Source organism: Pediculus humanus, genomic scaffold (assembly GCF_000006295.1).
Source record: "Pediculus humanus corporis 1103172107855 genomic scaffold, whole genome shotgun sequence".
Lineage (NCBI taxonomy): Eukaryota > Metazoa > Arthropoda > Insecta > Psocodea > Pediculidae > Pediculus > Pediculus humanus.
The window spans coordinates 132768-158089 of NW_002987435.1; the positions used below are offsets into that span (position 1 = coordinate 132768).

General features: G+C 23.8%; 2 protein-coding genes across 2 annotated transcripts in view; one reads left to right on the forward strand and one right to left on the reverse strand.

Annotated features, from left to right (window-relative positions):
• The window catches only part of Phum_PHUM378190 (tyrosine-protein kinase Src42A, putative), a gene marked incomplete at both ends in the record, with an annotated part of 17326 nt that extends 8717 nt beyond the window's left edge, over positions 1-8609 (forward strand). The window contains 7 exons of the mRNA XM_002428338.1: positions 6008-6022; positions 6829-6918; positions 7014-7120; positions 7252-7420; positions 7646-7804; positions 7975-8310; positions 8401-8609. Of these exons, the coding sequence (XP_002428383.1) occupies positions 6008-6022; positions 6829-6918; positions 7014-7120; positions 7252-7420; positions 7646-7804; positions 7975-8310; positions 8401-8609 (1085 nt within the window). The remainder of the gene's footprint in view (positions 1-6007; positions 6023-6828; positions 6919-7013; positions 7121-7251; positions 7421-7645; positions 7805-7974; positions 8311-8400) is intronic.
• Positions 8610-13487: 4878 nt separating this feature from the next.
• On the reverse strand, positions 13488-24051 carry Phum_PHUM378200 (Very low-density lipoprotein receptor precursor, putative; the record flags this gene model as incomplete). The annotated part of the gene is made up of 14 exons (XM_002428339.1): positions 13488-13532; positions 13685-13840; positions 13922-14043; positions 14319-14378; positions 14728-14832; positions 15580-15778; positions 15863-16217; positions 16299-16517; positions 16640-16940; positions 17034-17285; positions 17484-17748; positions 18729-18955; positions 20034-20156; positions 23973-24051. The coding sequence occupies 14 exons, from the start codon at positions 24049-24051 to the stop codon at positions 13488-13490; spliced, it is 2508 nt and encodes an 835-aa protein (XP_002428384.1).
• Positions 24052-25322: the final 1271 nt, after the last annotated feature.

The following is a 25322-nucleotide window of genomic DNA, read 5'->3' on the forward strand; positions in this document are numbered from 1 at the left end:
AAGTCGCGAAGAAGATAAAGATTTGAATGATGTTCAAAAAGAATGGGATTCCGTATTGCCATTTTCCAGTTGGTTGCAAAAGAGAAAATCAGTTACGGAAAAGCCTAATATTATATTTCCGATTGAAGAAAAAGAAAAATTTTCCAACGAATCAAATTGTCAATGGCAAAAAATATTATTAAAACAAAATTGTGCAGTTCCTTTTTTTGATAAAAAACCTAAACGATATCGTGATGCATGGAAGAAAAATATTAGGAAAATAAGCGAAGGGGTTGTAAGCCTTTGATTCTCCAGGAGTAAGTACCGCCGCCATTAAAAAAAAATTTTTTTTTTTTTTTTTTTTTCATATTTCGTATGTGTATATATATAGAAACGTGGTTTTCTTTGTTGTCAATTTTAAATGTGAAATTTATTTATAAATAGCGACACACAAAGAAAATATTATATTTTATATATATATAGTATAATCCTTTTTTAACGGTATAATATATTTAAAAATATTTATCAATGTTTTTTTGATATTCGGAAAAATCAACGTGAATATTTAATATTATTAAAATTAATTTCAATAATAATAATAATAATAATTGAGTTCCTTAATTGAATATATTAGGGAAAACCGTTTATTTTCATCGATACAATCGACCGGTTAGAATATTTCCTCGAACTAAAGCTCACCTTTGTTTAAAAAGTTTTTTTTTTTAAATTAACTTTCATGGTCGACACAAGCGAAATTTTTTTCTTTTCTTTTTTTTTTTTTTCATGTTTTAATGTTACGATTTGTTCTTGACTACCTTCACCCGTTGAAATTAACCACACTGACTGCACCCATGTATATGTATACATATATACATTCACGCGCGCGCACATACGAACGCAGCGATGACGGAAAAAAAAATTCAAGTGAAAAAAATTATATAATTTTTTTTTATTTTTATTAAAAGGTAGAAATTTTTGTTATTTTAATTACGTTGTCGTAAACAATATGGCGTCGTTTCAAGGAAATATTTTTAAGCAAACTAGCCATCATAAGGGGGGAGGGAGGGGGAAGGGGGAAAATTCAAATGATTTTTATTATGTTTATTATTGAGATTTAATTAGTAAGAATAGGAAGGGGGTGGAAGGGCGGAAGGGAAGAGTTTAACATTTTTTTATTGCTCGATTACACTTTATTTTATTTTATTTTTTTTAACGTAATAAATAAAATTTCTTATTACGATTCCAACTGAGACTTATGATGATGACTTGTACTAATAATAATTCTTATTATTACTAATATTATTATTATTATTATTATTTACATACAATTAATTTATTTTTTGTTTCATTAGCGATTTTTCGCGTGTATAATTTTCAAAAAAAAAACTTATTAATAACATATGTTTAATATTAAAAAAATTTAATCGTCCATCGTCTTTTTTTTTCTATTGAGAAAAAAAATCTTAATGGGCGTGTAACGTAAATATCAATGTTGGGTTATTTCACGATGTTTTGTTTAAATTTCTCTTAAATTCAAGGTTTTAAAAAGTTTTCCTAGTTTTGTCACTAGTAAAAAATGGCGGAAGCTGTTTTTAAATTGGTTTTTGCTTTGATGTATTTGAAACTCTTAACTTTTACATGTAAATAACTTTAAAAATAAATGAATAAAATTTAGGAAGGCATATATTTAAGGCTGTTTATGTTCAGCGTAAAATAAATTGATTGCCCCCCCCCCAATGTTTTTAGTTATGCGTTTTTTTTCCCCTGAATTTTTCAAACTAAGGTTTTTTTCAGGTCGATTTTGCTTTAAAATTTATTAAAAATATTTTTTAACTGTTTAGTAAAAAATGTTTAAGCTAAAAATAAAATAATTTACAGGGAAAATTCTAGAATAAATATGAGGAAATTATGAAATTAAATTTTTTTTTTCTTTCTTTTATTATTTATAGTTTATAAGATGAATTACTTAAGTTTTTAAATGCATCAGCATATTTTATTTTATTTTATTTTTTTACGATGCTGCTTTAAATTTTTATTATTATTAACTTTCAGTATATTTTTATAATTTTGTTTTTAAATGATATTCAAACAGTTTTTTTTTTTTTTTTGTATTGATCTCTCAAGTAATTTTATTAATAGGGATGATTATTTGCGAAAAGGATATGGCAGGGGCAAATAATAATAGTAATAATAATAACCATTGAATAAATCATTTATTAATCATTCATTATTTATATAATATTTAACCTTTATCTATAATATTTTTAAAAATTCTACTTTATTAATCGTGTTCGTTTCATTTTTCGACTACAGTAAACACATAATGTTTGTCGTTCTTACAAAATTATTAAAATGTGACCTCACTCAGTGTTTTTTTTTATTTAAATAAAAATTCTTTTCTTTCTTGCAACCTTAAAATTAGACTTTGGAAAATCAAAAAAAAAAACTTTTTTTTTTTTTTTAAACAATAATGTGGACTCGATAAAATTTTATTTGACTAAAATCTAAACATATTCGTTTCATTGCTTTTCACAAGTATTTTATGGTTTTTTTTAAACAATAAAACTAATTTAAAATCGTCTAAAAGTGTAAAAGTTTTTATTTTTAAATAAAATAATTGATGGACTGATCTCTTAAATCCTTTGTTTATTATTATTATTATTATTCGGGTTCAGAAGTTCAGAAATTGAATTTTTTACGTATTATGAGTATAATTTAAATTTTATCAGTCATTTACATTTTTTTTTTTTTTGTTACTATTTTTTACTGTTACTTTCTAGAATGGTTTTTTTTTTTTTTTTTCTCGAGATGGATATTATTCCTTTATTTTGGGTCATTTCTGACATTGTTTTACACGTTTTGAAATGGTTGACTCATCGACTAAAAACATTTTTATAATTTAACATCTGACATTTAACTATATACCGAGTCATTTTTCCGATTCTATGTCATCGAATGTTTTTTTTTTTTTTCATGGAGCGCGATTCAAATTTATTATTTTATTATAAAACCAGTTTTAACATGTCGGTAGGCATTCTATGGGGTTTATTTAATCCCGATCTTTGCGAAAAATAATCCCGTGTGCGTCAACGCGAAGAAGTTTTTCAATAAAATAAAATATCGTAATGATATGTTCAGTCGACATTTTTTTTTCTTCTCTACCTTCATGATTATTATTATTATAATCAAAACCTGCTATGTATTAAAAAAATTTTTAAATTAAATATTAAATTTTTTTTTATTCGTATTTTTAAGTAAGAATAATTTTTTTAAAAATTTATTTTCAAATTTCATAAAATTATAATTTCTTTAATTATTATTTAATAATAAAATTTTCTTTTTTATTTTTTAAATTGTGTAAATATTTTTAAATTGAAAGGATATTACAATTACGTATGAGAAAAAAAAAAAAATGAAAAATTTTACATGCAATGAATAATTACATAAATATTTTTTTAGTCCTCTTTATTTACGTTTCTTTTTTTCATTATTTGTATTATAAAAATAATAAATAAATAATGATTTTTATCCTTAATGAAATAAATTAATAATTGAATGAATTTATCGTTTTTTTAAAAATAAAATTAATAATTTTCAGACGTAAAATAATGTTTAAATAATAGTTATCAATAATTAATTAGTTTTTTGATCCTCTTTTCCTTAATAATTTTTAGTGTTTTTTTTTTATTATTAATTTTATTTGATTTTTACTTCTTTTTTAAAACTTATGTTTTTTTTAAATATAATTATGGGAATTTTAAAATTTAATTTTATTAATTTTTTCTTCATAAAGTTTTTTTTTTTTTATTTAAACATTTTGAATAAATACAAAGAATTTAAAAATAATGATTCAAGTTCAGGTTTTTTTTATTAAAATATTAAAATCATAATATTAGTTTGTCATTTTACGTTTAAATTTGAATTTACATTGAGGACAAAGTTCAAGGTGTCAAATTAATTTTTAACATTTAAAAAAAAAAAAAAAAAAAACAAGTCGCGCTTGTTTTCTGTTAATAATTAAGGTACAAAAATTAATTTTTTTTTTTAGGAAATTAAACATTCTATTTCTATAACGAGTTATTGAAAGTATAATTTCACGTCAATAGCAAAATGAAATTTCCGTTATATTTAATTTACCAAAAAAAAAAAAAAAAAATTCCACGTAGTGATGATAACATTTGTAAAATTATAATATCAATAATATATTAATTGATTGAATTGTGACAAAAAAAAAAAAAAAGGAATAAAACTATTCCAATGGCATAGAGAAAACAAATTGTTAAAAATTTTCTTTGACAAATCAAATTATTACGCACCCATTAAATAATATGAAAATGATTAATAATAATAATGATGATGATGATGATGATGATGATTTTATATATTATCGCGCGAGTGAAAATATATTTTTTCTAAAATATTTTCATTTCTATTATATAAGATAGTGATTTTTTGAAAAACTCAAAATTTTTTTACAATTCCAGGTTTTTATTTTTAATGTCTTAAATTATGTAATAATTTATTTATTATTTTTTTGAATGTTTTTTAACGAGTTTTATTGTTGTTGTTGTTGTTGTTTGGTGAAAGGGGAAATTTTGATCATTTCCATGTGTGTAAATGAAAAAAAAATTTAACGGTTGAACCTACGACTTGTTACGAGTAAGCCCCCTCCCCCACCCTCTTTTTTTTACGTATGACGTACTAATTTGCGTTATTTAAAAAATTATTAATGTTTCTACATAGTTTATTCAAATTCTATTTTTATTATAACTAGTCCGTGTTTTCGATCATAATTTATTATCACAGAATGATTATAAGTAAATTTAAGTTTTATTTATAAAAAAAAAATTTTTTTATATTTTATGTAACTTTTTTTTCTTCCCGTATATTTATTTTTATTACCTAATGTTAATAAATATGTGGTAGTCCTTTTTCGAATCGAGTAACAATATTAAATTTTTCTTTTATTTTCATTTTCAAAAAAAAAAAAACTTGTTTTCTTTTTTTCTTTTTTTTTTTTGGAAAAAAACAAAGTTATTATTTTTCTTTGGAAAAAAAAAAAAAGAAAACTGGTTTGAAATATGTTAATGAGACATTTTTATATTGTCACTTGTTTTGTATATTTTTCTGTAATTTTTTTTTAATAATGAATTTTAGTGCGTAATTTTTTTTTTTTTCATCTTGTCCTTTGATAAGTAATACTGAATTTATTCTTTTTGCTTTATTAACGTTGTACGCATTTATAAGTTTTTATTTTTATTTTTGAATTTATGAATATTTTCTTTGTGACGTGAATTGAATAAAAGCGAGGAAAATGTCATTTAAGCAATACGTCAATAAACAAATGAAAAACTCTATATAAATATATTTAAATCAATACGAATAGAAGTATGGGTGTGAAACATTTTTAATTTTTTTAAATATTTATTTTCTTCTATTTCTTTGATCTATTTACTCAATTTATGGCCAAAAAAAAAAAAAACAAAATTAATTAGTGATTTTTAAAAATTTATATTCAATTCTATTCATCATAGAATCCCATGGAAAATAATTTTATTTTAATTTGATAAGATTTTTTTTCATGTGTCTGTGAGATAAACCTTAAACTAGAATTTATATTTTTCTAATTATTATTATTATTTAACTATAAATGTTAACGAATATGAAGTTTTTTATTTTGGTACCACGTCGATAGATTAATAATAATAATAACAATTATATGATATGTTAATAAAGTTGATTTTATAATAGGAAATTGCATTATTTTTTTTTTTTACAGCACGTTTAACATCGGTTATTTTCGAAAGTTAAATAAAATATAAAAATAAAATAAAAAATACGTTTACAGTAAGTTTTAAATAAATATTTGACACAAGTAATTTAAAAATTGTTTTTTTTTATCCAGCAAAACATGCTCCGGTATTATTATATAACAAATTTTTTTTTTTTTAAACCGAGAAATGCGTTTACTGTGGTTGAATGTTTAACCAAAATACTTTTATTATTTCGTTATTGAGAAAAAAAAAAGGCAGTTCGAGTGATTGTAGGTATCTTAGGAAAAAAAAAAAAATCTTATTTTACATTTAGCGTTTTATTATTTATATTAAACATAATTTCAATTTGATATAATTTTTTTTTTTTTAAATGCGTCACTTAAGGTTTATAACGTCTCATGAAAATTGTGAGATTTTCCACAGCATCACATTGGTCGCCAATTATTTTTTATTTTTTTAACAAATTTTGTATAATATGTCAATGAATATTTTGTGATTTAATAAAAGTTTTGTAAACTAACAATAAGTAGAAAAGATGAGGGGAGGGGAAATATTTTTTATATATATATATATATATATATAAATTTTGAAATGATAAAAATTTTCCAATCATTTTATAGTGTTGTCACTCTGGACAATTTAATTATTATTTATTTCGTAATTATTAATGTGCACAATGAAATAATTGTACGAATTTTTTTTTTTCCAAAATTTTTAAATTAATTTTATTCCTGGACGATGTTAATATCGATTAATAAATGTATTTATTGGTAAATAAATAAAATACGTGAATAACATGTTTTTGTTGTCGTTACAAAATAATCTTATAAATGTTACATTATCTTTGATTTTTCATCATCTTAATAATATTATTTTTATCCTTTATATAATTTAGGTATGTTTACATAAAATGATTTCATAATGTTAAAGTTGACATAATCGTATCACTAATATTTATATATATATATACAATTTTTTAAAATATTTTTTATAATAATTATAAATTTATTTTTAATTTAATTTTTTTTTTTATTCATTTACAGATGGTATTTTGGAAAAATCAAAAGGATCGAAGCAGAAAAAAAGCTTCTTTTGCCGGAAAACGAACATGGAGCATTCCTCATTCGAGATTCTGAAAGTAGACGAAATGATTATTCTCTTTCAGGTATTTTTTTTTTTTTTTTTTAGTTTTTCTTATACTCAACTTAATCTCTATTTATCAATATTAATATAAATTTTTTATTTTACTTCTCGTTTAAGTGAGAGATGGCGACACAGTTAAACATTATCGTATAGACATTAGACGAAGGTGGATTTTTTGCTCGAAGAACAACTTTCGAACTCTACAAGAACTTGTTGAGCATACAGTAAAGATCCGGATGGTCTTTGTGTTAATTTAAGAAAACCATGTGTGCAAGTAGGGTCAATTTTTCAAAAATATTTAAATTCAATTTTTATAATTTTATTTATTATAATTTTTATTTTTTTAAATTTTCAGATAGAGAAACCCGTGACGGGAGGATTATCTCATAGCACAAGAGACCAATGGGAAATTGATAGGAAATCACTTAAATTTGTGAGAAAATTAGGACACGGTCAATTCGGTGATGTTTGGGAAGGATTGTGGAACAACACGACTCCCGTTGCCATCAAAACATTAAAACCAGGTCTTTTTTCATTATTATTATTATTTTTGTGTGTGTGTGTGTGCAGTTCTAAATTTATGAAAACAACAAAGGATAGCCAAGGGAATAGTCCTTCAAAAGAATTTGACTATATTTAATTTATAAAATATAATTAACGATCATTATAATTTTTTTTTTTTTTTTAAATCTCGTATAAATATTCTTGTCGTCGAATAAAGTTTTTTTATTTTCTTACTTCTCAAACAGGGACAATGGATCCAAAAGATTTTCTCGCTGAAGCTCAAATAATGAAAAAACTTCGACACCAAAAACTTATACAACTTTATGCTGTTTGTACAATGGAAGAACCTATTTACATAATCACGGAATTGATGAAAAATGGAAGCTTACTGGAATATTTACAAGGTAAGTTAATTTTTTCAATTTTAATAATTTAAATGTGATTTTTTTTTTTGCTTCTTTTGAAATTATCGGTTAAATAGTTTTGTATTTCACCAATAACAAAAATAAATAAATAATAACGACAACCGGACATCATTCTGAGGATATACATATATATGTATATTAATTTTTAGGAAAAGGTCGACAATTAAAATTGGCTCAATTAGTAGATATGGCCGCTCAAATCGCTTCCGGTATGGCATTTTTGGAATCGCAAAATTATATACATCGCGACTTAGCCGCGAGAAACGTTCTCGTCGGAGATGGAAATATAGTAAAAATTGCAGATTTCGGTCTTGCAAGACTGATAAAAGAAGATGAATACGAAGCTAGAGTCGGTGCAAGATTTCCGATAAAATGGACGGCTCCGGAAGCTGCCAACTACAGCAAATTTTCAATCAAGTCCGACGTATGGTCCTTTGGCATTTTGCTAACGGAACTCGTAACGTACGGACGAATACCATATCCAGGTACATATATATTTAATATGATAAATGTTTTTTTTTTTGTAAAATTTTTTAAATTTGAAATTTAAAAAAATTATTATTTTTTTAATAAAGGTATGACAAATGCCGAAGTACTTCATCAAGTCGAACACGGTTACCGAATGCCGAGTCCTCCGGGTTGTCCAAATGCTCTTTATGACATTATGTTGGAATGTTGGCACAAAGATCCAATGAAAAGGCCAACATTTGAAACTCTTCAATGGAAATTGGAAGACTTTTTTACAATGGAAAGTTCCGAGTATAAAGAAGCATCCGCTTACTGAGATCAAATCCACCTTCCTGAGTATCCTCCTATAGGAATGAGACGTCATCAGTGACATTATCGATTCCGCTTCCCGTATCGCAGCAATAATGGTAACAATAGTAATAATAATAATAATAATTTTGTTTCCGACTGGTAAAAAATATTTTCGATTAAAACGACTCGTATTTTTTTTTTTTTTTTTTTTGATTGAGTGTGTTACGCACGGAAGGTGGATTTTAGGATGTCAAAATTGACGATATTATTTAATTATAATTAATATATATATAAATATATTACGGAAACGATTACGCGAGAATATTATAATTCTATTATGTTTAGATGTGAAAAATAGTTTTAAAAAATTTTTTTTTTTTTCAATATTGAAATAATTTTTCAATTTTAAGGTAAATAAGTAAAAAAAAAAAACTTGTAGGAAAAATATTCATTAGAATTTGATACATCTCGTTTAAAAAAAAAAATTAGTTTCCGAAATTGATAGCACGCGTGGGCCGTGAAACCATTTTTTAAGATTTTGGTGAGATTATATAGACAATTTAAATCGACGTGATGACATTTAGTTTTTTTTTTTTTTTTTTTTTGCAGTAATCACATTAAAAATATTAATTCTTCATAAGTAAATGAACATGCTAAGCCGTTATAATGATAATGATAATAATAATAACGATCGACATCGTTTTTTTAAAAAGTACGAATCGTTATATATACATCTAGTCTGGAAAATTGATAAGCTTACAATCGAATTTTTATTTAAAATTTAACAATAACAAAATTACATAATTTTTTTTTTTTTTACCTTTAAAATAACTATTAAAAAAAAAAAAATATGGCGCAATTTTTAAGTTATTTTCTCACTTTTAATAATGTACCTGAGCTTATCAAAATAATAATAATAATAATAAAAGAACTGAATTAATTTTTTTAATTGTTTTTCATTATGCGGATTAACTTTTATACAATCAATCATTTTTTAAAACCCACATATAAATATATATATATATAATATATATTATTAGCCTTTTATTGAGAAGCCTTTTGCCTGTAAATTTTATAATTAAAAAAAAAAAAATTTCTACGTTTTCACATGAAAAAAATAAATAATTAAATAATAATAATAATAATAACGAAAATAATATTTGAAGACTGCTGCTTATAATGCTAAAAAACATAAAAAGAGAGATGGCATTTTTTTTAAATAAAGCCATCGACATTGCCAATTTTTTTTTTTGTATAATATTTATACATACTCGGTTTAAGAACAAACAAGTGAAAAATAAAATTAAATATACATATGCACAAAAAAAAGAAAAAAAAACGTGAAATATAACGTATATATTATTATTTTATACTAGTTATTATTGTTATCAAAAATATGTATTGATTTTTATTACTGCAAAAATATTAAACATTCAAAATAAATTTTTTTTTTTTTACTATTTACAAATGTAAATGCGTGGGTGTGTGTGAGAGTGTGTGTGTGAGTGCGTGCGTGCGTACGTGCGCCCGTGTGTTTGTGTTTGTATAATAAATATTATTTGTATACTCTTTTTTTTTTTTTTTTCATTCTTTATGTATGTCCCAAAATACTAAAAGAAAAAAAAATTTTTTTATTAATGTTATTTGTAAATATAAATGTATTGATTTTTTTTTTTTTTTTTTTTTGTTCTCTTCACACAGTTAAAAAAAAAAGTTTTTGATATACAATTACTTTGTTGCACAAATCAATCATTGTTATTATTATTATTATTATTATTAACTTTAAGTTAAAAAATTTAACATGTTTTATTTTTATTTTTTAATTATATATTTTTAAATATTATTTTGTAAAATATTAAAAAAAAAAAAAACAAATTACGATCATTGATTTTTAATTTTTTTGATCTGTATTTATTACTTTTTACATTATATATATATTTATATATAATATATATATATATAAATTACTTTGAAATTTTATTATTAAAAAAATAAAACTATATATGTATAAAATCAATTTTTTTTTCTTTCTTTTTTTTTTAGGCTTTAGCATCGCGAGTATGTTTTATATATTTTTATTTGATTATCTACATATAATATTTTTATAATTAAACTCACCCCTCCCCCTCCCCCCAAAAAAACCATGCACATTACCATCACATATAATTAATATATTTAGAAAAAGAAAGAAAGAAAGAAAGAAAAAAAAAATATTTTTCAATTTATATTAATTTTATATTTAAGTTTTTTTTTATTTAGTACAAACTAAAAATTATGCACAATTACAATAAATAAAAAAAAAAAAATTAATTATTATTTATAAGAGTTATATTAAAATTATGGACTTGAAATTATAATAATAATAATGATAATGATAACATAATAAATATATATATATGTACGATTTGTAAATCTAATCAATCTAATTTTGGTAAGTTCTGTAATCAATTTGAATTGTTTTTTTTTTTTTGTTCTCTTTATTCATTTTTACAAAGTATGTACAAATATATATAACACGTGTATATATATATATATTTTAAAAACATTTTGGCATTTGCGCATAATCAACATCACCAAGTGTCCAAAGTGTAACCAATCATCTTTTTTTTTTCTTTTTCTTTTAAAACATTTTTAACACAACATAAAAAGAAAAAAAAAAAAAAGAAAAAGAAACACAGAGATTTAGTATAATAAATATAAAAGAGATGTCATACATATGGACGGCCTTCTTTTCTTTAAATGTTTTTTTTTTTTTTTTCTAAATCTTATCGATTCAATAAAAAAAAGGTTTATTAATTTACAATAACACAATTAATTAACTAATTATAATAATAATAATAATAAATAAATTGCTTATTAAGAGAGACAATTAAGAGAGACAGTAAGAGAGACAGAGAGATATTTATGTAGAAAAAATAAATTTTAATTTTTTTTTTTCAATTTTGATTGCCATGCACTGATGATAATAATAATAAAAAAAAAACTGAAAATAAATAAATTAATTTTTATTATTTTTAACATTCTCAAGAGATTATATTAAATATAATTGACGATACAAAAAAAGATTTAAAATCTCTTATTGAAACGATTATAATAAAAATTATTTATTTATCAATCCGTATATTATATATATATATATATATATAAATTAATCATTAATAATTTATTTAATTATTATTAAAAAGTTTAATAATAATTAATTAAATTAATGCAAATTTTTTTTATTTTCAGTGCAAATTAATAAAATATTTATTTATTTTGGCTAACATTACTAAATAATTACGAAAAGCAGACGATAAAATAAATTTTTTATTATTATTTGAAATAAGTATATTATATATATATATATATTATACTTTTTATTTTGTCACTCGTAATTAATCGATTTTTAGATATATATATATATATATAAATAGATTAGGGGGGCGTGGCGGGGGCGGGTGGCGAGGAGGGAGGGGAAAAATGTCTTTTACTTAAAAATTTAATATAAAAATTATGTATAAAAAACAACAATAAGAATTTATATATATATATATAAAATGAAACAACACATTTGGCACAAATTATTTAATAAAAATTAACCATTGAATTTTAATTAATATAAAATTAAAAAAAAAAAATGTCGAGTGATAAAATCAATAACACAACCATAATTAAAAATAAAAAAAAAAACTTAAAAAGGCCCACAGAAAAATTTACACGACGCTGTAATGGTGGTGGGGGGGTAGTCTTGGTGGTGGTTATGGTGATGCTTTTTTTTTTTTAACTATAAAACCTCAACTTTCGTCAATAAGTAAAAGTAATTATTATTAATTTATTAACGTTCGGTGGTATTTTTATTAAAACTAAATTTAAAATAATAAAATAATAATAATAATATTTAAAGTTTTTGTTTAACAAAAAAAAAAAGAACTAAATAAAAACTATCATCATCATTATTATTATTATTATTATTTTATTATAATTTTTTTTCTTTATCATTGATTTGCTCAAATTAATTAATTAATTTTTTAAAATGTATTTATTCGATTTAGTAATATAAGTTAAATTAAATAAATAAATAAGAAAAAAATTATTATTTTAAATTAATAATTATGAGCAAATCGTACACACGCACACGCACGCACGTACACACACGCACATATTTTTTATTTAATTAATTCGGCGCATTGGCAATCAAATTTTTTTTTTTTTTTTCTATTAATTTTTTGAGCACATGCCATTTTTTTTTTATTAAAAACATAAATAAATTAATAAATTAATAATAATAATAATAATAATAATAATAATATGAAATTTTTTTTTTGTATTTTCTACTTTCAATTTAGAGTAATGAAAAAAATTCCACGACGTGACTTGATTTGATAAAAAAAAAAAAAAAAAAAATTTTTAAAAAGGAAATAATTTCTCTTTTTTTTTTTTTTAAAGTTTTGACGATTTAAACAAATAAGAGAATCATTATGAGAGATTATTATTATTATTAGTATTATTATTATTATTTGATAAATTAAATAACGTTTTTTAAAAACGATATTTATTTATGTAAAATGTAATCAAGTTACGCGTGTGTTTAATAATTTCATTACTTTTTATGGAATAATTGACGTAAAAAAAATTTTTCTTTTTTTTTTTTTTTTCTTACAGGCATTATCTCAAGTCGTTATCAATCGTCATCACTTGTTGTTCCTTAATTAAATATATATATATATATATATATATATATATATATAAATAACTTTTTCCCTTTCATCATCAATTTCATTCAGCAACACAACATATATATATATATATACCGTAACACAACAACAACAACAACAACAACAACATTTTCAGGACAAAGCGATCGTCGTGCTGTGACCTTCGTTATAAACATTTTTATTTATTTTTTTTATTTTCTGGAATATTATACGTATTCCATGGTTCCGGGTCGAGTCAAAGGTTCCTGAGCCTGTAAATTAAATTAACATCATTAAATTATTACTTATTAATTATTGAACAAATTAAAAAAATTCTTTTTTCTTTTTTTTGTTTTAAATCAAAAAGAGGAGGGGGGTTTTGTTAAATGAATTATTATTATTATTATTATTATTATTATTTTACCTCCTCGGTAATTACGCTAGGATAAATTTTCTGCGGAGGATAAGGATTTTTTTCAATTGAAAATTGTTCCTCCGTTGTTTTCCTGTAAACTGGATTATCGAAATTCATACTCCTCACATTTCGGTGCAAATATTGTCGGTAAAAAATAAATGCAATCTGTAATTATTATTATTATTATTATTATTAAATATTAAAATATTTTGATTTTTTGTTTGTTTGCAGAATAAAAATACAAACCAGAGAAGTGGAAATGAGTACGATGGTAACAACGACTATAGCTATTCCAGCAACCATTCCAGTATCGGATTCTTCACTTCCGAAAATACCATTTTGACTTTTATTATGTACGAAACCTCCCGCTGGAAAAGTAAAAACAATCGTAAATCATTAAAAAAAAAAAAATCTGGTAAGTAAATAATAAAAAAGGAAAATGAGGATTTTCCCGTTGAAAATTTTATTTATTAGTTTCATGTCAGAAATTGAAAAAAAAAAAAAAATTTGTCGCGAAATGTATGATGTATAATATAGGATGATCAAATGAACAAACAAACACGCACACGCACACACACACACACAAAATTAAAGGTTAATTAAATAACGAAACCCAGAGGAGCGAAAAAAAAAAAAAACGTACCTGGATATGAATTCCAGTTAGGATATGTTTCATTGATTTTATCATCGTCTTCGTAAAAAGCTGAAAATGACATGAAAATGCATGCATCAATGAAACATTAATTTAATAATAATAATAATAATAATAATAAATGATGAAAAACAAAGCATTTTTTTAAACATGCGATTCATCCAAAAAAAAAAAAAAAAAAAAAAAAAAAAATTGATGGCCACATTGAAATTTTCACATTTAAAAAAAAAAAATTTTTTTCCTTTTTTTTTTAACGTTTCCCAAAATTCGTATTATTATTTACTCTTTATTTCCCCCCTCCCCTCCCGCACATACAATAAATTAATTTTTTTACCTTTTCAGTTGTGTCAAAAAAAAAAAAAAAAAAAAAAAATAATAATAATAATAATCGTGTACTCACGCCTTGAATTAAAATTAGGAACATAACCGTCGTGAACGTGAACGTCTCTGTCGAAGTAACTTACGTCTTCAATTGATGTCATCAAATTCGTCGGTGTTGTCGTGACTAAAAAACATAAATTAAAATTTCCCAAAGCTAATGAATGATATATGCAGCATTTTCCAAAAACACATAAATATTTTTTTTAAATGAAACACAAAAAATTAAAAAAAAAAAAAAAAAAAAAAAAAAAAAACGGAATCCCATGAATCCCTTAAGGCATTTAATACAAACTATTATTATCGACAATCACAACAACCAATACAATTTACAACACTTTGAATTTCCTTTTTTTTTTTTTTTTTTTTTTTTTTTTTTTATTTCATTCCTGACACTAAATTAAAAACTAATAAAAAAATTTGAATTAATTTAAAATAAAGGGAAAATTAATTATTATACTTACACTTTGATTTTTCACAATAAGAAAATTCCATTACGCGAGTTCTTACATATTCACACATTTAAAACAATTAATAATGTATAACATTTATATGTAAATGAATGAATTTAAATGTGGTTTTGTTTTTTTATATGATCGATAATATAAATGTTACGTGTAACAGTGATGACTCTGATTCTTTTTTTTTTTCAAGAAAAGTGAGGGGGGGGAGGAAATAAATAAAATATAGGAATGAATATCTCTGATACCAAAATTTACCAAAATATAAATAATAAATGTGAACAAAGCAATCATCAATAATCTCTTGCTTACTCTTAATCGTTTGCATCTTTTCTTATGTTTTTCAGTGCAAGTCGACAAAGTGTTCTTATCATGCACGACGTTATCATTTGATTCAATTGCGATATACTTACCATCTTCGACGCACATAAGTTCATCGCTCATGAGACGTAAACCGTCCGGACACGCGCATGATATTTTGGGCGAACGCGCGTTCATTTGCGGAGCAGGTAAACACAAATGAGAACAATGACCATTTACGGCCTGACAATAATTCAATCCGTCCGGTTGTCTGTACGGATGGTAAACGTGAATCACCATTGGATTTTCGAGCTTCGAAAAAAAAAAAAAAAAATTTTGTTTCGCAAAAAAATATAAATTTTGATATTTAATTAAATAAAATAGGAAATCATATACCATGTGCGTAGCCGTGACAGCCACAACATCTTTCCCCGTAAATTTATTAGCTTTATATACAGCTTTTTTATCCCAATCCGTCCAGTATACCAAATCTTCAAAAGTAGTTATTGAAAACGGATGCTGAAGATAATTTTGAGAAAATAATATAATCCGCCTGTTCGTACCATCGAAATTACAAGATGATATTGTATTCATTTTAGCATCCGCCCAATAGATTTTTTTCAATACTAAATCTAAAGTCAATCCGTTTGGCCATTTCATTTCGTAGGAAACTATTACTTGACGATGTGATCCATCCATTCCAGCTCTTTCTATTTTAGGTTCGCTACCCCAATCCGTCCAATACATCCACCTTAGAAAATTCAAAATCAAAATCATACCGAAATCATATTTTAGAGAAGAAAGAAAGAAAGAAAAAAATTTTTTTTTATACCCTTCTAAAGGATTGACGGCAATCGCTCTCGGTTCTTCAAGATCATCCTTAATTAAAACTTTTCTCATATTTCCTTCGTAACTGGCGAGTTCAATCGTGTTTTTTCCAGTGTCTGTCCAATAAATATGATTATAAATCCAATCGACGGCAAGACCGTCGGCCGTCGTCAAACCATTTTTTATAACAACTGTTCGGTCATTCCCTTCGTCTATAGGTGCTCTAAAATAAAATTAAATTATTTCAATAATATTTTTTTTTTTTTTTTTAAATAATTTAATGTATAAAAAAAAAAAAAATTTAATTCGAAAAATTTTGATTTGAAAAAACTGAATGTAACTCACTTGTAAATTTTTTGTTCGGAAACATCGCTCCAGAAAATCATTCCAGTTCTAAAAACAAAATCCAATGCTGTGGCTGATTTAGTATTGTTAACAATGGCCGTCATTTCGTGGTGGTCAAGGGAAATTTTTCGAATATCGTGTTTTCTGGCAAACAACAATGATGCGTGTCCTTCTACAGCTTTACACTTTGTGTAATTTCTTGGATCTCTTAGATACCCTTGAACGCACTGACACTTAAATCCTCCTATTTCGTTTATGCAAATTTGAGAACAAGTACCAGGTATTTCACATTCATCTATGTCTGTAACAACAACATATAAATAAATTTTAAAAAAAAAATTAATTTTAAGTGGCAATGGACCCTTATATAATAATAAATAATTAAATAACTTGCCGGTACAGGTTTTGTTATCGATTAATTTAAATCCTTCGTGGCAATGACAATAATAGGATCCTGGAGTGTCTACGCAAAGTTGAGAACATCCTCCATTGTCGATTAAACATTCGTTTTTACCGCAGCTGTCTTTAGGTTCGTCTTCCCATTTAGGACAGTCGAGTTTTTTATCGCAAACTTTTTCCAGTGATATACAAATTCCACCTCCACAATCAAATTGAGTTTTTAAATCGCATTTTGAAATAGGAATATCTATTCAATAGAATAAAAAAAAAAAAAAAAAAAAAAACTAAATTTACGATCCGATAACGGGTAGAAAAAACATTAATTATTTTAATTTTTTCTCTCTGTTTAGTATAAAATTCAGAAAATAAGCAAAATAATATATATTTCTATATGGGTTTGAAAATTTAAAAAAAATTTAAGAGGAAAACGTTTTAATAAAATTACCGCAATTTTCTTCATCACTTTTATCTGAGCATTCAATAGTTCCAGAACACACAAGATGTCCAGGAATGCAAGTTTTATCTTTGCATTGAAATTGATCCGCTCGACACGTTGTATTTTTGCACCTACTTATATCTTCGTCTGAACCATCCGGACAATCTTTGTCACCGTCGCAAACCCAAGATTGATGAATGCAAGATATTCTGTCTAAGCATTCAAATTCTCTTGCCGTACATCTACTTGTAGGATTTGCAGTTTCCGGACAATCCTATTTAATTTCAAAATTACAATTATTCGAACGAAAAAAATATTAATAAAAGTAAAATATGAAAAATTTTCAAAATAAAATTATTTAGAGACAAGAAAAAACCTAATTAAAAATATTTCAAAAGTTTTTTAAATTTATAATAAGTCACTAATTTATAAATTTTGAATGTTTTTTTTTTTTTTTTTTTTAATGTATTCGAATGCTCATTTAAATTTAAATATAAATTAATCAGTTAAAGAAAAAATAAATTAAATTAAATTTCAAGAGACAATGATAAAAAATATAAAACCGAACATAAAATAAAAAGTTTTAAAAAATTCAAAAAACATTAAAAAAGGGAAAAATTTTAGTTTTTACAAAAAAATGATAAAAAGGGAATTTGTTGTTTGTTGCCAATACGCAAAACGTTTATTATATTATCCTTTGTGTTCTTGGCTCTCAAACCGGGGGGGAGAGAAAAAAAAAAAAAAAAAAAAAAAACTAAACGGCAGCAAAATTTTTTTTTTTTGAAATGATTCGGTTCAATAAGGTTAAAAAGATTAAAATTTCTTATGTCTTTTAGGAATGAGAAAGCAATAACCTCTGGGTCAAACTAGAAAAGCAGGGATTCTCAATTTCTCTCGACAGGAATCGAAAAGAAGAGTATCTCCGCAGATGGTATTCATCTCACATATGTTATTCATATCGAGCCGAACGTAGTGGGAAGAACTTCACTTTCGGTTAACCACCAAAATACGGCGATAAATTGTTTTAGTTAATCTTTATGCCATTGCCGTATTTTATTCTTCCGTAGGATCTCATTGCGGTTATACTCAGGATATGCATTAAGTATTAGGGTTTTCCCCTTACCCTCCCCCTAAATTATTTCTATTAAATTTAAATTAGCGAGTTCGTGATTCACATTTTTATATTTTGCCGATTAGAGACTATATTTCGTAAAAAATTAAAAAAAAAAATAATAAAATAATATAAATTATTACTTTTTCATCACTGCCATCTGGACAATCGAAATCACCGTCGCATCTCCATCTGGCTGTTATACAATACTTTTCCGAACAAGCAAAGTCGGTTACGGGAGCACAAGTAGTGGCGGGACAATTTTTTTCATCTGATCCATCACCACAATCATCATCCCTATCGCAGACCCATCTCTCTTGAATGCATTTTCCATTCGAACATGTAAATTCATCCGATCTACATGTTTCATCTAAAATTATTAAATCAAAATAAATAAATGCATTCGACGCACACACGCACACGCACACATATGCGTGCGTGTGGGTGTGCCTGTGCGTGTAAGTATGTGTACGTGTATGTGCGTATGTGTGTGTGTGTGTGTGTGAGATGTTTTATTACTTAAATTAATAGAAAATAAAATAAAATTATATAAGAATCAAGAACTTACGAAAGAAAAGATGGACTAAATATAATTTAGTCTGAAATCAGAAACCCCGAAAAATCAAATAAATTAACTGTTAAAAAATTTTTTTACCCCACGTCATGCTTCTTACTCATGGACAACCTCATAATGATTTTATTTATGCATTTTTGTATGAATAGTTAATTTGTTTAATAAATATAGAAATGAGTAATAAATTATACAAATTACGCGTTTCGATAGTTTACAAGTAAATATTATTATTATTCAATATTTAAATTATTTTTTATAAATACAAAAAGGTCGAAAACAACATTATTTAATATAACTTTTATTATTATTATTTTTTTATTTAAATAAATAAATAATTGATATTTTTTTTGCAATAAAATAAAAAACATTCAAACGCAAACACATTTTTTATTAATAAAAACGACTAAAAACACAAATTTTTAAAAAACAAAGAAAAACATTTTTAAATCGATTTTGATTGTTTTATTAAACATTAATAACTTTGTATTTTTTAGTAAAAAAGAATAATAATTATTAGATATTTATTAAATTTAGTAAATTTGTTAAATTGTAAAATAAAAAAAAACATTTACTATATATATTAAATTAAGTAATTATAATTTACAGTATCGGTAAGGAAAAAAAAAAAAAAAAAAAAAAAAAACTAAAGTTTGATGGCGTCAACATGTTAATTATACACTTACACAAGCACAAACACTCATAATTAATTTTTAACCAGACCAGAAATTATTTTTTATGAACGCAAAAAACAAAAACAAAAAAAAGGGAGGGGGGTGCGTATATGAAGGTTTTAGTTAATTATTTAACATAAAGTTAGAGTTTGTAAAAAAAATCGTGCACATGCAAACTGTGTTAATTTTTTATTTATTCTTACTGCAGGTTTTCTCATCGGAACCGTCTGAACAGTCCGGATTGTCATCACACATCCAAGTAAGGGGCACACATTCCCCAGGCATACTTCTGCAAGAAAATTCTTCCGGAGTGCAAACTTTTGATTCTGAAAATTCAAAAAACCCAAAACCCAAAAAATTATTTAACTATTAAATATTTAAAAAACCATTGGTCGAGTTAAGTTAATTTTACAATTCAACTAATATATTTATAAGTTTCATATTAATTGAATAATTTAATATAAAAAAAAAATTTTTTTTTGTTTTTCCAGAATTGTAAATCGACGCTGGGACTCGCCTTTAAAAAAAAAAGAAAATTAAAATAATAATAATAATAAACGTATTTTAAAATCGCCTCCTGGAAATGTCAAAAAAAGAGAGTCAAATCAGTTTTTCGAGATTGTCTGCGTGTGGCAGTTGACAAAAATTATTCTCACGTAAGTATTGAAAAAAATCAAATTTTAAAATTTTTCTCGTTTCCAAAAAAATCTTTTGACGCTGATCCTTGAAAATAAAAAAATATCATTACAATTGCATAAAAGGAAAAAAATTTTAAACATATAAAATTAATTAACAATTTATACATAAAGTAAATTTTTTCTTTTTTTACTTCAACAAGTTAAAGTTAAAAACGTGAGATAATAATGATAATGATAATAATAATTTAAAAACATTTTTGAAAATTTTAGTTTTACAGTAATTAATGCAGTAATAAAATTAAAAGGTTTCTTTAAAAAAAAGGAATTTATTGGCGTTTTAGGTTGTTTTAAAAAAAAAATTTTTGAAGTAAATACATTCAGTGACGATATTTTCTCGTCACGTAAACATACACCCCCATTAATGAGTAATAATAATAATAATAATAAAATTTTGTGTCTTAATATTTATTTTTCATTATTCATCAGTTAAAAAATATAAATTAAACTTAAATCGTTTTAATAGCGAAGAAGGAGTTAAAATTGATTTTTGTGTGTACCCAGCCAATAATAATAATAATTATTCATATAAAATTTTTAGTACAATTTAAAACCTTTTTTCATTTTCATTTTCGTCAAATATTTGATTCAGTCCAATTCGTTTTTTTTAAAAAATTTATTGTTAAATATTTAAGATTGATTTTCTCGTAATATTAATAACTGACTATTAATAAAAATTAATTATAATAATAATAATAATTGAGTTGAAAAAAACATCATTAAATTGCCAAGGGAAAAATTTTTTAATTAATAATACTTATAAATATATAGTCAACAGTAGCAATATAAAAAATAAAAATCTCATAATTTTAATGAAAATAAAAAATAATTAACAATAATTTTAAATAAGCTTTAAAAACCGCCAACATAAAAAAATATTCTTTCATCTTAAGACATAATTTAAAAAAAAAAAAAACTGTTTAACTCTCTCTCTTATTTTTTGATTTAATTGTGTTGTCTCCGGTGCTTGAAAACTATAAAAAAAAAAAAGTAAAAAAAATTTTTTTTTGGTTGAAACGTTTTCACAACCAAAAAGAGAAAAGAAATAAATAAAAATAATGTGTCAACTTCACATTGTTTGCCCATGCTCTGGATAAAAAAAAAAAATTTGTAATGGCGATTCACGACGGCGCAAACACATTACTCGACCGAGGGTTTTTTTTTTTTTTTTTAAATTTTTTTTTAGGCTTACCACACCCTTCTTCGTCTTTTTCATTTAGACAATCTGCAATTCCATCACATACCCATGTTTTAACAATGCAGAAACCAGGCGAACATTCGAATAGGCCCTCAGTGCAATTTTTTACTACTGTAGAAATAATATTTATAATTAAATAAATAAATCATTTATTTAAACGAGTACCAAATTTCATATTTAAATTATGATATTTTAATAAAATTCAAATTAATATCATTATTATTTTTTATAAATCACATTTAAATTATAACATATATATATATATATATATATATATATATATATATATATATATATATATATATATATATATATTTGTTTTTAATACTTTGTGCAAGTCCTACAAATTGTAAAAATGAATATAAGAAATTCTCAGAAATCAAATTGGGTTAGGTAATAGCGATTAAATACCATAAAAAAAAAGGAGGGAAAAGGTAAAAGATTTATGGAAGTATAAAATTGTGTCATCCGGTGGAAAAAGCAATTACAAGTCTCGGAAACGGTCGCCTCTTTTCGGATTAAGAAACGATTCCAATTCACATTGTTTGAAAGAAAAGGCAAAAAGTGAACATTCTAACGAAGGAGGAAGAATAGAAACGCGGATGAGGGAAACGATCGGAAAATGAAAGGCGAGGGTAAAAAAAAAAAAAAAAAAAACCTTGGAGCGATTCTCGTTTCTCGGACGGACATTAATAACGAATCAACAAAGGATTATTTTTAAAATGAACAAAAGATACGGGCTGCAGACAAACAAATAGAAAAATATTAATCTTTATATCTCCTACCACCGCGAATATATTATATTTAGTAGACCGCGAAGAAAACGGGGGATGCTACAAGCTGAAAATGAAATTCGGCTCTCTCTAATACTATGTTGTCGCAGAAGGTCGCGATTAGGAAAGTAGGGGATCAAAAAAAAATTCGTTCGCTTGTTCCATGAGTACCCTTCGAAATACTAGAAAGAGCATCATCACATGACAGATCGGAAATCCCCCCAAATAAAATTTAAAGAGGAAAAAGAAAATAATTCGGAATAGTAATAGGATGACAAGTTTTATAGAAGCAGGAAAGTGAGGGAATAAACGGGAAGTAGCTTTAGTAAAAATTATGTAAAATCATTTTATTTGTCTTCTTTTACTAAAAAACGTCAAGAAAGGAGTCCCCCTCCCCCCAAAAAAAGGGAATTTTGCGTTAATCTCTGAGTTTGAAATTAAAACATCCTTATTTATCGATTTTCTCACGTTTAAAAAAACACGTTAAACTTTACTCCATTTTTACATTATTATTATTATTAAAATTTAAATTTGTACACATTAAATTTTATTATAACGAGTAAAAAATATAAAATTTTTTATTTCCTAAGTCGGTAAAAAAAAAAAAAAATTACTTTAATTTAAATTTAAAAAAAAAAAAAAAAACTAAATGCTACTTTATTCGCATCTAACAATGATAATAAAAATGTTTTTCTTTTTAATTTAGTAAAATTACTTTTAGGTTTGACTGCGTCAAAACGCATATAATATTTCACTCTAATTTTCGCTTTTCGCATTTGTTTTACACAATTTCCCCCCCCCCCGCCCTCCACCCGTACCTTATGAAATTACGAAATTTAAAAAAAAAAAAAAATTATAAATTATTATACTATTTTCGTAAATAAATAATTAAAACTACTTTATTATGTTAATAATTGAAAGATAAAATAGACGGTATGAATGGCAACTGATGGCATCTTTTTCGATTCACTATATTTAATACATAATTAGAGAAAAACCGTTTTTTTCAATTAATTATCTTTACACGATTAAGTTAATTTATAAAATTTAGTATTTAGTTGTGTTTGTTCCGGGTAAAAAGCGCCACACAAATATTTTTTACTTTTTTTTTTTTTTTTCATTTCTACGGTAAATTTTATTCGCAACCAACTACAAAATTGAACTTTTAATATTGTTTTCACTAAAAATTTTAATTAAATAAGAAAATAAAAAAATTTTTTTTAATTTGAATTCAGTTTTTTTAAATGAAAAATAATACGCAAATTATTAATAGATAAAAATAAAATTATTAAATATTATTATTATTATTTAATTAAAGCTATATAAAAACTCAAAAATTAATTTAAAAAAAAAATTAAACGTGCAGGCATCAATGTAGAATAATATTTAAAAAAAAAAAAAAACATTCGCATTCAATAAATAAATAAATAAATGATTAATAGTACTAATAATAATAATAATAAATAATTTACTTACGGCAAACTTTTGGATCTTCGTCTGCACCATCTGAACAATCCTTTTGTCCATCACATTGCCATGTCAAAGGAATACACATACCGTTGGGACATTTAAATTCCGTTTGTGAACAGGTTCTGTTGGCTTTAAAAAAAAAAAAAATAAATAAAATTATTAATTAATATTTAATTTTTTTCAATTATGAATAAATAAGTAGGAGGAAATTCTTGGTTTTTTAAAACCGTCACGACGACAAATAATTAATAAAATTTAATCACTTATAATGTTGAGATTTTTTTTTCCACTTTTATTAGTAAAAAATCATTTAATATAGTTAGGTATTACAATAAAAGAAAAATAAAAAATAAATAAATAAATAAGTACCGTGGATTAATGAATAAACGTTATGAAATTTATCGAGCCACAAAAAAATTAATATAAATATTTCCAAACACTTGAACATTTTATTTAACTTTTAATATTTTTAAATTTACTTAAATAATAAAATTATAAATTGAATATTCATACTTTTCCAACTCGACCATTTATTTGATAATGATTATTAATTAATCTTTTTTATTCAAAAAAAAAAAAAAATTATATATATATAACTTGACAGGGTCGGATTGGATTTTTTCTCTTTACGGTCAATAAACTGATCATAATTGACGACAAATCTATTACGTCTATCTAAAATATAAATAATAATAAAATTTAAAACATCTGACATTTTCCTTTTTTTTTTTTTTTCTCGGAAAAATCTAAAAATATGGGTGGGAAATTTCGGTGAAATCTTCATTGTCGCATATTATTATTATTATTATTATTATTTAACTACTTTATGTTTTTTTATTATATCATTAATCATATATATTTTTTTTTTTTTGTAATTATAAACGAACGACAGAAAAAAAAAGAAGTCAATAAAAATTTTTCACGCTATTAAATTTACCGCATGTTTTTTCTCCTTTGCTACGACAAATAAAAATAAAATTATTGTTATTTATTTATTTAATATACGTCATGAATAATTTTTGATTTAATTCACTCAAAAAAAAATTTATCATAAATGAAAAAAATTGAAAGCAAACATTTACAACAATGTTTAATTTTCTTTAAAATTTTTCTTTTTTTTTTTGCAACACCTTTAATTCATTTAAAAATTTTTTTTTTACTAAATAGAGAGATTCAAAATTTAATATTTTTCTATTTAACTACTTGAAATACAATAATAATAATAATAATTGAATCTAATCGGTTACATAAAATTTTTAGCGAGTAAGAAAAAAAATACTTAAAGCAATATTTTTATTGATACTAAAACTCCTAATTTATGTTATTAAAAAAAAAAGGAAAATAATAAAAACTATA